The sequence below is a fragment of the Apium graveolens genome, chromosome 10, assembly GCF_009905375.1.
Source record: "Apium graveolens cultivar Ventura chromosome 10, ASM990537v1, whole genome shotgun sequence".
NCBI classification, from domain to species: Eukaryota; Viridiplantae; Streptophyta; class Magnoliopsida; order Apiales; family Apiaceae; genus Apium; species Apium graveolens.
Genome location: NC_133656.1, coordinates 35,157,060 through 35,170,831, shown reverse-complemented (window position 1 = coordinate 35,170,831; position 13,772 = coordinate 35,157,060). Strand labels below are relative to the sequence as shown.

Sequence of the window (13,772 nt, the reverse complement as noted above, 5' to 3'; positions counted from 1 at the left end):
ATAAATAAATAGGGTATCCCCCTCCCAGTTACATGTCCTATCTCCAGGGGCGGCTGGAGTAATCCTAAGGTAGGGTGGAAGTCTATACATGGTGTTCATGGACTCGATTCTACCATCTAACTCATGAAAGGTGTTACCATGGTTATACGAATCTAACTCAGATAGAGAGGGATATTCATCACCTCTAGAGTTAATCATATCAATTAAGGAAGTATACAGAGATTGAATTTGAATGTTTGTACCTCTCTTAGAAACATTCATCTTCCCCAAACGAGCCAAGTCACGATCCTCCATTGATATGCTTCGGTTGAATGCTCGAAACCCAGAAAAAAACTTGAGAAAGGTGGAGCTGCGGTGGCTGAAGTCGCCGGAAATCGCCTTCTTAAAAAGAGAACTCTAGAGAGAATTTTGAGAGTAAGTTTGAGAAATGAGGAGTGAAGTGAGGATTCTCACTTCACACTTCACTTATATAAGCGAAAAGCTCAGAATACGAGGCATTTTTAGTCCCATATAGCCAGGCCCAACTTAAAAAGCCCATTTACAAGAAGTGTTAGGAATAATCTAGAAGCTCCAATGGAAAATGAAGGGTCGAAAATTGACCAGAATCTTAAAATGATTCGACCAGAGTCCTGATCGACAAAAAAGAAAGGATCCTGATCGATATCTCATTCGATCAAAAGGGTAGAAATCCACTTAGTTCGATCAGAGTCCTGCTCGACAAAAGAGAAAATCCTGATCGATATCTCATTCGATCAAAAAGGTAGAAATCCACTTAGTTCGATCAGAGTCCTGATCGACAAAAGAGAAAATCCTGATCGATATTTCATTCGATCAAAAGGGTAGAAATGCACTTAGTTCGATCAGAGTCCTGATCGACAAAAAAGAAAATCCTGATCAATATTTCATTCGATCAAAAGGGTAGAAATTCACTCAGTTCGATCAGAGTCCTGATCGACAAAAGAGAAAATCCTAATCGATATTTTATTCGATCAGAAGGGTAGAAGTTCACTTAGTTCGATCAGAATCCTGATCAAAATCGATCAGGAATCCTGATCAATTCTGCACAGATCCTGGTCGAAGATTCAATCGACTAGAGTGTCACTTTGAAGGCTAGTTCGATCAGAATCCTGATCGAAATCGATCAGGAATCCTGATCGATTCTGCATGGATCCTGGTCGAAGATACCATCGACTAGAGTGTTATTTTGAGGGCTGGTTCGATCAGAATCCTGACCGAAATCGATCAGGAATCCTGATCGATTCTGCATAGATCTTGGTCGAAGATTTAATCGACTAGAGTGTTACTTTCTGAGCTAGTTCGTTCAGGATCCTGATCGAAATCGATCAGGAATCCGGATCGATTTGGTATACATTCTGATCGATTTTAAGCCAGAAAATTAAGGATAAATCCCAGAAATTAAGGGAAAAATCCGAAAAATTAGGGGAAAATCCCAGTAATTAAGGGAAAAATCCAGAAAATTAGGGAAAAATCCCAGAATTAAGGGAAAAATTCCTGGAAATTAAGATAATTCCTGAATAAAAGAAATAAAGGAAAAGTCATTGTAAATGTGTAGGTCGCTCCACACTTTACGCAAAAACGAAACCCTGTAAGGGAATGAATAGACTTAACTTCTGCGAAACCTAATCAATGTTTCCAAAAGTTGGGGGCAAATGATAGGGATAAATAAATCCTGATTGTATAATTAAATATTACTCTGATTGTACAAGGTGTGGGCTGCTAGGCCCAATAAGAAGATGTATGATATTCAGACCAGAAAGGTTACCATGTTGATCAGGCCTGATGGACCAGATCAGGCCTGATGGAACAAAGAAGGCCCAAAACCCTGATTATTAATTAATTTCGTAATTAATTAATAAGGGAGAAAAATAGCTATTAAGATAAGTCCTAGTGGGGATGTAAATCCTTGTAGATTGGCCTCCAAGGAACCTCATAGGATAAGGAATCAGCTTCCTACTTCCTAGGACTCCTAAGTCTATCCTAATTCAGAGACTTAACCACCAAGTCTCCTATACCAAGTCCAATTCAAGGACTCCCACATCTATATAAGGGGCCTCACCCCACAAATAAGAACTACATTTTTTGACTTGATCCTTGGCAATCAGCAAAGTACGTAGGCATCTTGTTAAGGCAAATTAAGTCGCGAATACAAGAGCAGTCAAATCGAGCCTCGAAGCTCACGTTCCTTTGTTATAAATACAACAATTATATATATTAGTTTTTAATCCATAACAGTACTGAAAAAGTAAAATCAAACCAAAGAAGAGTCTTGATCTCACAATATGAGGGTTTTATGGCCAAACCAAAAGAAGGCATTACTAAAGTGTTTGAGAGGGTCAACAAAATGATAAATGAATTGTAGTTGCATGACAAGATATATGATGTGGAGGAGGTCAACTTGAAGTTATTACCCACTCTTCCTAATAACTTAAAACATAAAATTTCTGCAATAAGGGAAGGAATAAATCTAGGTAGGATAACCTTGGAGGTTTAATATGGAGTTTTAGAAACCTATGAACTTGAGATGATGTAGAGAAAATTATTAACACTAAATCAAGGACATGTAGTTGATGTATCAAGTGCCTTGATAGCAAATGATCAAAAGATGACTAAAATTTAAACTGAATCTCAGATTCAAGTTATACATCTTGTTGAGCAGAAATGCAAGGAACCTCAAAAACAAGTCATTTTGGAACTGAGAGAGGACGAATACTATACTCTTGATGATTTAGATGAAATGGATTAGTCTATGCCCTACATGGCAAGACACTTCTCAAATATAAGAGTCAAGAATCCCATGTATTTAGGTCAATCCTCCTACAACAAGAAATGGAAAGGGAACTCAAAAAAAGACAACTGACAAAGGTGGCTACAAGTCAGGATCTGTGGACAGCTCTGAAATTAGATGCTATAACTATAATGAGCTTGGTCACTTTTCCACAAAGTGCAGAAATCCAAAGAAATTGAAGAAATATAAATCATACCTGGAGCTTGAAGCTAAGTATGAAGAACTTTTGAAAAAGCAACAGGGAAAAGCTTATATTGATGAGGGAAAAAGTTGGGATGACACAAATGATTTAGATGAAAATGAAGAATATGGAAACCATGCTCTTATGGCCTTGGAGGAAGCAGAATCATTTACACTAAAATCTGAGGTACCCATCTTAACCAACATTGATTTGAATGCCTTTCAATATAAAGAAACTGTTACAAAGATGAGTATGGAAATGTTTCATATTTACATAAGTATGGTGGCTGCCATTGAGGAAATGGACAAACTATCTAAAGTGAATGAGAAACATGAAATAGAGAAACAAGAACTACAGCTTATAAGCCTAGAATCTGTTAGGCAAGAAAATGAATATCTTAAAAATAAGTTGAAATGTGTAGAGGAGATTGCGGCTGTGCTAAGAGAAAAGATTAAGAAAAATGAACTTAAACACTTAAGTCATTTAAAAATGCTTCTGAATTAGTTGGCCAATATCATGAAAATAACAAACTATGTGCTAATGTAGCAATTGGGCTAGACTATGATGCTAGCTCATCTCAAAAGAAAAATCAAATTGATAAAGGAAAACAAAGTGTGAACAAGGAAGTTCCTGTTGTGCTTCAAAAGGTGAATGCACCCTTGTTCAAAGCCTATAAGGTGAATTTCAGTGAAGAAGAGCTTATCATCAAGCAAGAAATTGTAAATGATGATGAAAGCAAGAAAATTTTCAAATGAACTATCACTGAAAGTGAGAAGAAACCTCAGACTAGTCCAGTTCTCAAGACATCTAAAACTGAAGCAAAGAATGAAAGCACAGGGAAGAACAAGAAAAACATGAATGGAAAGAATAGAGTCAACAAAAGTAAAAATTATGTTTATGTTGCAGATGCCCCTGAAAAATAGTGAAAAATGGGGCTCAATAAATCACCTAACTCATCTTTGTAGAAAGACTTTTAGTGAGCCAAAGTCTGGTGCGTGCAAGTATAATGAAGCACGAACTGGTTATCCTTATTCTTTTTGTGACAAGTTTTATTGCATTCCCTATAACATTAAGGTCATGACTAGCTTCCATAAATTAAGAAAAGATATAAAAGAAACCAATCTTGGATCTGAGGTCAAAAATGTGAATGTTAATCAACCTACGAAAACTATTTCTTTTGATAACTCAAGCTCTACTCCTGCTAACTCTACAAAGAAGAAGAATGTTCCAACATTTCTTGGGTAGCTAAAAACACTTAAACTCATTGTGTGCAGGGCAAGAAGAATAAAATCATGTGCATCATTAATAGTGGTTGTTCCAGACACATGCCAGGTGATAAATCCCTGCTATTATAGTTTGAGGAGATGGTGGGCCCTTTGGTGACCTTTGGAGACAACAGCAAGGGATTCACAATGGGATATGGAAATTTGGTTTGTGGTAATGTTGTCATTCAAGATGTAGAACTGATTGGAAGACTTGAGGTTAATCTTCTAAGTGTCAGTCAATTCTCAGATAAAGGATTTAAAGTTGAATTTGACAGAGAAGACTGTACAATCTCAAAGAAGAAGACTGGTGAAGTTACTCTCAAAGGAGTAAGGAAAGGAAGCCTATTTGTTGCATACATGAAGTCAGCAGATAAGTACAGAGTGTGTAGCTTCTACACCAAAGCATCAAGTGAATAATGCAGACTTTGGCACAAAAAGCTTTCGCACATAAACTTCAAGGCAATCAACACACTTGTGAAAAGAGAATTAGTGAGAGACATGCCAGCATTAGAGTTTGTACAAGATGAAGTCTGTGAAGCTTGTTAGAAAGGAAATATGAAAAGATTAAGTCACGAAAGCAAAACTATAAACTCTATAAATGCTTATCTATAACTTATCCATATGGATTTATTTTGTCCTGTGAATGTCTGTTGAGAATTGGCTAAGTCAAGAATCAGGATCCGTCTAACAATCAGGATATGATCAACTATTGTGATATGATTATCCATTGGAAGCTTCGTTATCATCCGTTGATAATATTTAGCCATCCATTGATATATACAAATGACTATTCATTGAAACTACAACATTTATCCGTTGATCAGGCTATCCTTTGAGAATGACTTGGATGATAAGTGAAGACTGCGAGATAGATCAGAAGGTGCTGATTTATAGGATCGTAGTTTATTTAGATATGTAAAGTGTTAGAATTATATTGTAACATATTTTGTAATTGATAGAGGACTGATTTGTATATGTGTAGTATATAAACACAGAATAGGCTATCACAATATATGGAGAGCAGAACTCGAGTATTCGTATAACCTAGAAGCTCTTAAGAATATTGTTCTTGAGAGAGTTTTTTAACAGTTTATTAAAGATCAATATAAACTATTACTTGATTCATCCGTTCTTACTTTACTTTCATTATACATCGATTTGTTTAGTAACTGTATCCAACCCCCCTTAAATAATTACTTTACTGGGCAACAAGTGGTATTAGAGCGGTCAAATTAACAGTTAATTTGAAAAGGTCAAGATGTCTAGACTTAAGTATGAAAGCGTGAAAATTCCCATCCTAAAGAAAGTTGATTACTCTACATGGAGAGTAAAGATGTTGATGTTCCTTGAAGCTATTGATAATTCATATGTTGATATCATCAAAACAGGACCTCCATACTCTATGAAAATTGTGGCTATGACTGCAGATGCTCCTGAACACTATGCCATAAAGGAAAAATCAAAAAGGTCAGATCCTGAAAAAGCTGCAATGCTTAAGGATGCCAAAGTCAGGAATATTGTGCACAACAGTTTGGACAATGTAATGTCAAACAAAGTTATTTCCTACAAGACTACAAAAGAGATATTGGATGCCTTGGAGACACAGTGCCAAGGTACAATGGCAATAAAGAAAAATAGAAGAGCTATTCTTATGCAAGAATATGACCAATTAGATGTCAAGACTGATGATTTAATTAGTGACATATATAATAGATTTCTGATACTATTGAATGATCTATCATTGGCTAGAAAAGAATATGAAAGAGAAGACTCAAACATCAAGTTTCTGATAGCTCTTCCAGAAGATTGGGATACTCATGCCTCAAGAATCAGGCATCAATATGATCTTGATTCTTTGAATCTAGATGAAGTGTATGGGATGCTGAAAACTCATGACTTGGAGATCCAGCAAAGGAAGAATAGAAAAGGTCAGAAGATGAAGGTTGTGGCTCTTAATGCTGAGACTCAAAAAGGCAAGGAAAATATGAGTGAGAGGTCAAGGAGAATGAACATTTTGGAAGAGTCAGATATTGATGATGTATCAGATCCTGGCACAGATACTGACAAGGATTCTGAGATTGATATGGATGATCCTCAAGTGGTTGAAATGGCTGAAATGCTTGTGAAAGGATTCAGAAGGATGAGGTTTACAAAACCACAGAGAAAAGGTGGTTTCATTAGAAGGTTCTCTGGTCAAGGAAAAGACAGGTTCAGAAAGAGTGATGGTCAGTACACCAAGGAAAGGAAGTTTGACAAGACAAAGATTACATGTTACAACTGTAATGAAAGGGGACATCTGGCTAATGAGTGCCCCAAGAGAACTGGAAATTTTTTTGTCACAACAAACTCCAACAGAGACTGGACGGATTCATCAGGAACTGACAATGATGATGAATGCTATGCACTCATGGCAACTCATGGAGAGGATGCCTCAGGGAACTAATAAGGTACCTTCAGTTATATTTCCTGTTGATATTGATAATTTTTCAAAACTTAAAACTTTCTTATACTCTTTGCAAGTTACTTTTAAAAGTAAGACTATTGAATGTGATTGTTTGATTGGTGATAATAAGAGGCTTAAAGAAAGAAATGATTTCTTAGAAGCTGAGTTAGTTTGCATGCATAGGAGTGAAAAAACATATAAGAAGGCACAACATAATGAAACTCAGATAAACATCAGATATGCCAGACTAGAGACAGTTCTAGGAAAAGAAAGAGAGGTGTTTAAAACATGGATGACCTCAGGAAAGAAAGTTCATGATTTCATTAGTGATAAAAACTGGAAAGAATGTCTAGGTTATATAAAATTTACTGATCGGAATATCAAAAAATATGTAACGACCGAGGAATTACGCTTGTATTATATTATAATAATAATAAATTATGTGTATTATTATGTGATTAAATGTGTTAAGTCGTTGAACCCTGACTGCTATGTGTTATGTGTTGGTTGTTTTGATCCAAACGTGTTTTGGATATTTATTGAACGTTTTATCGTCAGTTATATATATTATATTGAAACCTGTACAGCTCAAAACTATGTTTTAAAAGCCCGTATTTCAAACAAAATCATTGGCCCTATTTTGCCAAAAATGCCCTATACCGTATCGCTATTCTGAACCCCTAGACGTTTTGCAAATTGACCTTTTTCGCGAAAAATGACTTTTCCGGACCCCTTTGGGTACCAAAAACCCCACAAAAATTACATTTTTATTTTTATATGATTATGAAATTATCATATATCATTTTTCTTTGTATTTTTGTATTTTTCACAATTTTTGGGAATTTTTAGTATTTATTTTATATTTATTGGATATTTAAAAATTTAATATTAATACCCAAAAATTATAAAAATTGGGGCCAAATATTTTTAATAGGAGTGTAATTAGACCCTTAATTTTATTTAGGGGTATTATTTTACATAGTATAAATATCTGATTTTTCAGTAATTATCTATTAATTAATTATAAAAAAAAATCAGAAAATAATTCAGAAAATTCAGAAAGGGGGATTAGGGTTCTTGAAGTTCCTGGAATTAAAGCTAAGTTTGATAGTGATTCTGGCATCCAAATCAGTCGTGTGAGTACTCGTTTTGAAGCTTATGATCTGTAGTTTCTGATTATGCAAATGTTTTTGTTGTCTGATTTCTTGATTTTTGATTCGTATTTTTGGTTTTAATTCTTGAATTCGGGTTTTGATTTCTAGTTATTGTTTGATGTTATGGTTGTTAGAAACGTTTAGATCGTCATTTTTCCTGTTGATTGGTACCGGGTTTGCTGAGTTTCGTGTTGAGTTCGTGGTCGCCGGAAAACGCCGTCAACGGCGGCTGTGTTTCGGTTTCTGGGTTGGTGGTCGACGAGGACGAAGGAGAAAGGTGGGGGGACGTCGTCTATGTTGCTGTGCCTCAGAAACGCAGAAGAATCGAACTGAAATCACTCGATTTGACTGTGTTTTGGTTCGCCGGAGTTTTCGCCGCCGGTGCCGAGTTCAGGCAGCCGGCCGGCGTGTTCATGTTCAACCCGGCGTCGACCCGGTTTCCAACCCGGTTTCGACCCGGGTTTGATCCTAAAAGTCCAACCCCTGTTCCTGTTTTTGTGTTTCTGATTAAATTAATAATTTATTTATATTTTAGTAATTAAAAATCAGTTTTAATAATTCTAATAATTAATTAAAAATTAGTTTTAAATTCTAAAAAATAGTATTATTAATTTCTAAATTATTTTATTAATTTACAAATTCTAATTTAATTATTTAATTATTTAATTATTTAATTATTTATCTAATTATATATTAGTTATCTAATTAATTAATAATTGGGTAATTAATTAATAATTAGGTAATTAATTAATAAATAAGAATTAGAAATAATTAAGTGATATGATTAATAATCTAATAATTAGTTAATAATGCGAATAGTAATTCGATAATTAGAATTATTATTCCTCCGATAATTGTTCGAAGAATATCGTAATAATTATTCGTATCTAATAATTAAATATAGATAATCAAGTGATTAATTAATCGTATAGGTATAGTAATAATAGCGATTCGATAGTTATTCGAGAATTGTGAGTAGCTCGTAGTTATACGAATGATTAATCGTTAAGTGATTTATAATTCGAGTAATTTGTAGTTATTCGATAAATAGCGTATCGGTTAATTAAGTTGATTGATTATTTGTAAATAATCGATCTAATCGAATAAATATCGATAAGTTATAAACATTATAATAAATTGTGATTAATCCTGATAATTAGAGATTTATTATTTTAGATTATTAAATAAGCAATTATTAATTATTTATTAGTTATTTATTTATTCAATATTTAAAAAGTGATTAATTATTTCGATAATTAATCACATAATTTTCAATAAATCGTAACTTCTTCATTTTAACTCCAAAAATTATAAAAAAATTATTTTTGACTTTGATTTTTCTTAAATAATTATGTAAAAATTATTTTAGGATTTAAAAGGTTGTAATAATTATTTATATTGAATAATAAATTAAATCATCCGTATTTACTTCATAACAATTCAACCGTTAGTCCGATTTGAGTGAAACGAAGACCTCTAGACTCAGAAAAATGAGACGAATCCAATAAAAATGGTTGTAAGTTATAATTTCTTCTGAAAAAGAGTGGTTTGGTAATAATTGATAGTTCGTAAGTCCTAGTAGGGATATAATTGAGCCGAATAAATCCCGAAAAATTATAATAAAATCAGATACGACTAGTAATGCAGGTATAAGCCCAGAATTGATTCTAAAAATAATTATAAATTTAGAAATTAATTATGTGCTTTACGTGCTACGTGCTTTATGTGATTATGTGAATAGATGTGCTGTATAAATGTATGTATATATATATATATGCGAGTCAGATAGAAACGCATGGGTAGACTGATAAGGTTGCGTGATATCAATTCAAGATACACGTATGTAGTAAATTATCTAAACACCTATCTTTCCATAATTTGTTCAGTGTTAGCAAGGCAGAGCAAGCTAGGGTCAGAAGGCAGTGAGTTAAACCAGGTTAAGTACGCGCAAGGCAAGTTTTTCCCCTATTCTAAATTCAGAATAGTGATTTATATTTATTTTCTATCATATCAATTCTCTTTGATAATCATTGTTCATATACACTGTTATCCATTTATTATTACTTGTTCCAGTTTCATTTCAATTCTTGATTTACCCAATTTATTGAATTCCCTATTCATATTTCAATTCTTTTACCCTACATATATTCTGGTATATCCTGGTGTTGGGATATATCAATAGCATACCGATTGTTCCGGATGCTCAGCCTTGGACTGGATGGTTACTATAAAGGCTGGGTTTTTCCCAGACCATTAATTAATAGGCCATAGTTGCCTGAGTACTCCTTATGTTGGTTGGGTCTATGCAGTTGGGTATAGATCCGCACTATATTCTGACTGATCAGCAGATTATAGTGCATATATTGGTTCTTGTTTCCAGTCTTGTTCATTTGGCACTCGCCATCATTGGCAAATTATTATCATATACAGATACAGATGGTTGTTCAACCAGCAGCTTATTGGTTCATTTATTTCTCTCTCTTTATAATATATATATATATATTGTTGCAGGCTTGTTGAGCAATTTTGGCTCATTTCTTTTATTGTCACTCCTATTGTTTTACAATTAAGGTAGAGAATGAAACCCATCAGGACCCGCATAGTCCAGAAGCGAGTCAAGCAGCGGGACCCTCTTATACCAAGAGTGTTCCTTCCTATTCTCGAAGAGAGTTTTGAATTGCCAGATCAGGTGTAGCAGGATAAGTAGTAATGTTGGGTTGAATAAAAGTCTTGTGTAGTTTAAATAAAAGATTGCGTAGTGAAACTGTAGATAGAATAAAGTTTTGTAATAAAGAGAGTTCTTGAGACAGGTTTTATTTAGTTGGGTTTGTAATAAAGTGTAGTGCATGATTCTTGTTTCCAAACTCAAACCTTAAAAGATCCTGAGTAGTGATAGTTCGGGGTAATTATTATATTTATATTCCGCTTGTGCAGGTATAGTTGGTAATTGTTGTTAATAATGCCCCAAATCTATACCCCGGATTTGGAGGGTGTTATAGTTGGTATCAGAGCCTAGGTTTGACCTTTGAAAACAAGAACGTTAGGGCTAAGATAAGATAGGAAAATGAGATAGGATGAGATTAAGAGTGTTAGGATTGTTTGTCTATGTGATTAGAAGTTATGAGTTTAGGATTGTGATTTGATTGTTTTTGTGTTATTATTTTTATGTATATTAGATGGCTTCTTTATCATCATCTACGGAGAGGACCGAGACAGATGCAGTGGATGCACAGGTAGTAGCCCCAGTGTCAGAGCAGATCTTACCTCCATTGCCACCTGAGCCAGCACCAGAGATACCACTTCCCCCAGAGGTACCAGGTTTTGCAGATTATTTTCCATATTTTGAGCCAGAGATACCAGATTTTCCACCATTAGAGTTCCCGAGGTTCGATATTCCTGATATGGTTGATCTTCCGCAGTGGGAGGATTTAGAGCCTCAGATTCCTATACCACCAGTCGAGATTCCAGAGATGTCACCGATGGAGCCAGAGGCAGAGCCGCCCGTGTATGCGCCTATGGAGCAGCCTGTTTTATTTCCTGCCCCATTAGCCATTTATGCACCTGTTCCAGGAGTTTATCAGTTTCCTCAGCCGGAGTTTATAGATGAGATCGTGGTAGATGGATCATTACCTTCTCGAGGTTCCAGCACTGATCTTCATGAGCATCATACCGTGACTTACCAGCGCTTTCAGGCAGAGAGGGAGGAGAGGATTAGATGGCAGAACCAGTGTAGGGAGATCCTTGGGTTGTATGAGACACAGACGGATGGTCCTGTCAGAGCATTACGACCGGATTATATACTGAGAGAGAGACTACATCATATTCACCGGGTTAGTTCGCAGCAGCTTACTGATTTGAGACAGCAGGATCTTAGTGCGGAGACAGCATATCACAGAGCATTGGGACTTACCGAGGCAGTGCTAGAGGCAGTGCAGGAGGAGTTGAGCCATGTACCACCAGGATTTTGAGATTAGCAGATCGATGAGTGCTGTATTATGTATATTTTGTAGATAGAGGCAGTATAGTATTGTATGAGTGTAGCTACTGACTCTGACTGATAGTAGTAGCAGTACGACTGTTATATCATAGGGTTTTGTATCAAGCATTGACACCTGTAGCTGGTGTTCTACCTATATATATATATGAGATAATCTTTTGCACGTTTTCTTTATTTTATTCCCAATCATTTAAGCATTTACATTTATTTCAGTACCATTGCATATTTACAAATGTAGTTTTATTCACGATCATGTTGAAAAAAAAAAATTAATTAAATTTAAAACATATCATACTGTTTTATCTATTCAGTTATTTAATAAGTTATTTTATTTCTCGAATCGACTGTTTTAATATATGTTTAATATACTGTTATTAAATAAGATCCATTATTTATTTACCAGAAAAATGGCACCTAAGAGAAAAGCGCAGCCCGACTCATCGAATGGAAACACCGATGGCCAAAACAATAATAAACAGATGGATCAGATGTTTAATCTCATGCAACAGCAGATGTTGATGATGCAACAACAAATGCAGCAACAGCAACAGCAGTTCCAGCAACAGATGTTACAGCAAGCCGCTCATCCAGGACATCAAATACCACCAGTAGCACCTACGATTACTTTCAAGCAATTTCAGTCGGTGAAGCCACCGGAATTTATGGGTTCCACAGATCCCACAAAAGCGAGAGCTTGGCTGAAAGAGATGGAAAAGGCTTTTTCGTTGGTAAAGGTTGAGGAAGAGCAGAAGACAGATTTCGCTAGCTATTTTCTAAAAGGCGAAGCTAATTACTGGTGGGAATCAAAGAAAGCTTTGGAAGAAGGTGTTGTGACCTGGAACAGATTCACTGATCTTTTCTTGGAGAAATATTTTCCTCGTTTTATGAAGAACCAGATGGAGATCAAGTTCCTGGAGCTGAAACAAGACAACTTATCGGTTGCGGATTATGAAACCAAGTTTACTGAATTGGCAAGGTTTGTTCCAGAGCAGGTGGATACGGACGAGAAGCGGGCCAAGAGATTTCAGCAAGGACTGAAACCATGGATTCGTAGCAGGGTAGCTGTGTTTGAATTGACAACTTATATGGCTGTTGTTCAGAAGGCTATGATTATTGAAGGAGAAAGCGAAGCAGCTCAGAAAGAGAAAGGACCAGGGAATTTTCAGAATCGTTTCAACAAAAGGCCGGGATTTCAAGCTCGGGGAAAAGTAAATTTTCAAAAGGCCAGAGCAGAACAATCAGAGGATGGGAAATCGACTTCCAGCCTCAATTTAGCAGAGACTTATCCGACCGCTTATACCTGATTGCAGAACGTGTGGTAGAAAGCATACAGGAGTTTGCAACAAGCTAAATGTTACGTGTTTCAAGTGCAAGCAAAGGGGACACTATTCTGGAGAATGTCCAATGGGAAAGGCAGAAGTTACTTGTTTCCAATGTGGGAGAAAAGGACATATCGCCAAAGACTGCAGAGGAATTGCAATGGCTGCCAGTATTCCAAGAATTTTAGCATTACCTCCACCTCCACTACCACAGCAAAATCAGCCCAGAGCAAGGACTTTCAACATGTCAATGAAGGAAGCGGTACAGAGTCCGAATGTGGTTGCAGGTACACTCCCTGTAAATTCCGTAAATGCTTTGGTATTGATTGATTCAGGAGCTACTAGATCTTTTATTTTTGAAGCTTTTATCTCTAAGATAGATTGTGAGATTCAATGGTTGGATGAAGTGTTAGTCATAAAATTAGCGAATATTGATCAGGTTGCAGTAGATCGAGTATGTCCGAGCTGTGATATTGAGATAGGGAGATGTCATTTTTTAGTTGATTTGATACCTTTTAGGTTAGGGGAGTTTGATATTATTTTAGGAATGGATTGGCTGTCTAGTTATAATGCTCAAATTGACTGTGCGAATAAGAGAGTGAAATTG

General features: G+C 35.6%; 1 protein-coding gene across 1 annotated transcript; it reads left to right on the top strand.

Annotated features, from left to right (window-relative positions):
- The first annotated feature begins 5,510 nt into the window (after positions 1-5,510).
- Positions 5,511-6,695, top strand: LOC141690502 (uncharacterized). The gene has a single exon (XM_074495296.1). It carries the CDS (start codon positions 5,511-5,513, stop codon positions 6,693-6,695), a length of 1,185 nt encoding a protein of 394 aa, XP_074351397.1.
- Positions 6,696-13,772: the final 7,077 nt, after the last annotated feature.

What these genes read in the sequence shown, in the direction of transcription:
- LOC141690502 (XM_074495296.1), top strand. Translation starts at nt 5,511, where the DNA reads ATGTCTAGACTTAAGTATGAAAGCGTGAAAATTCCCATCCTAAAGAAA.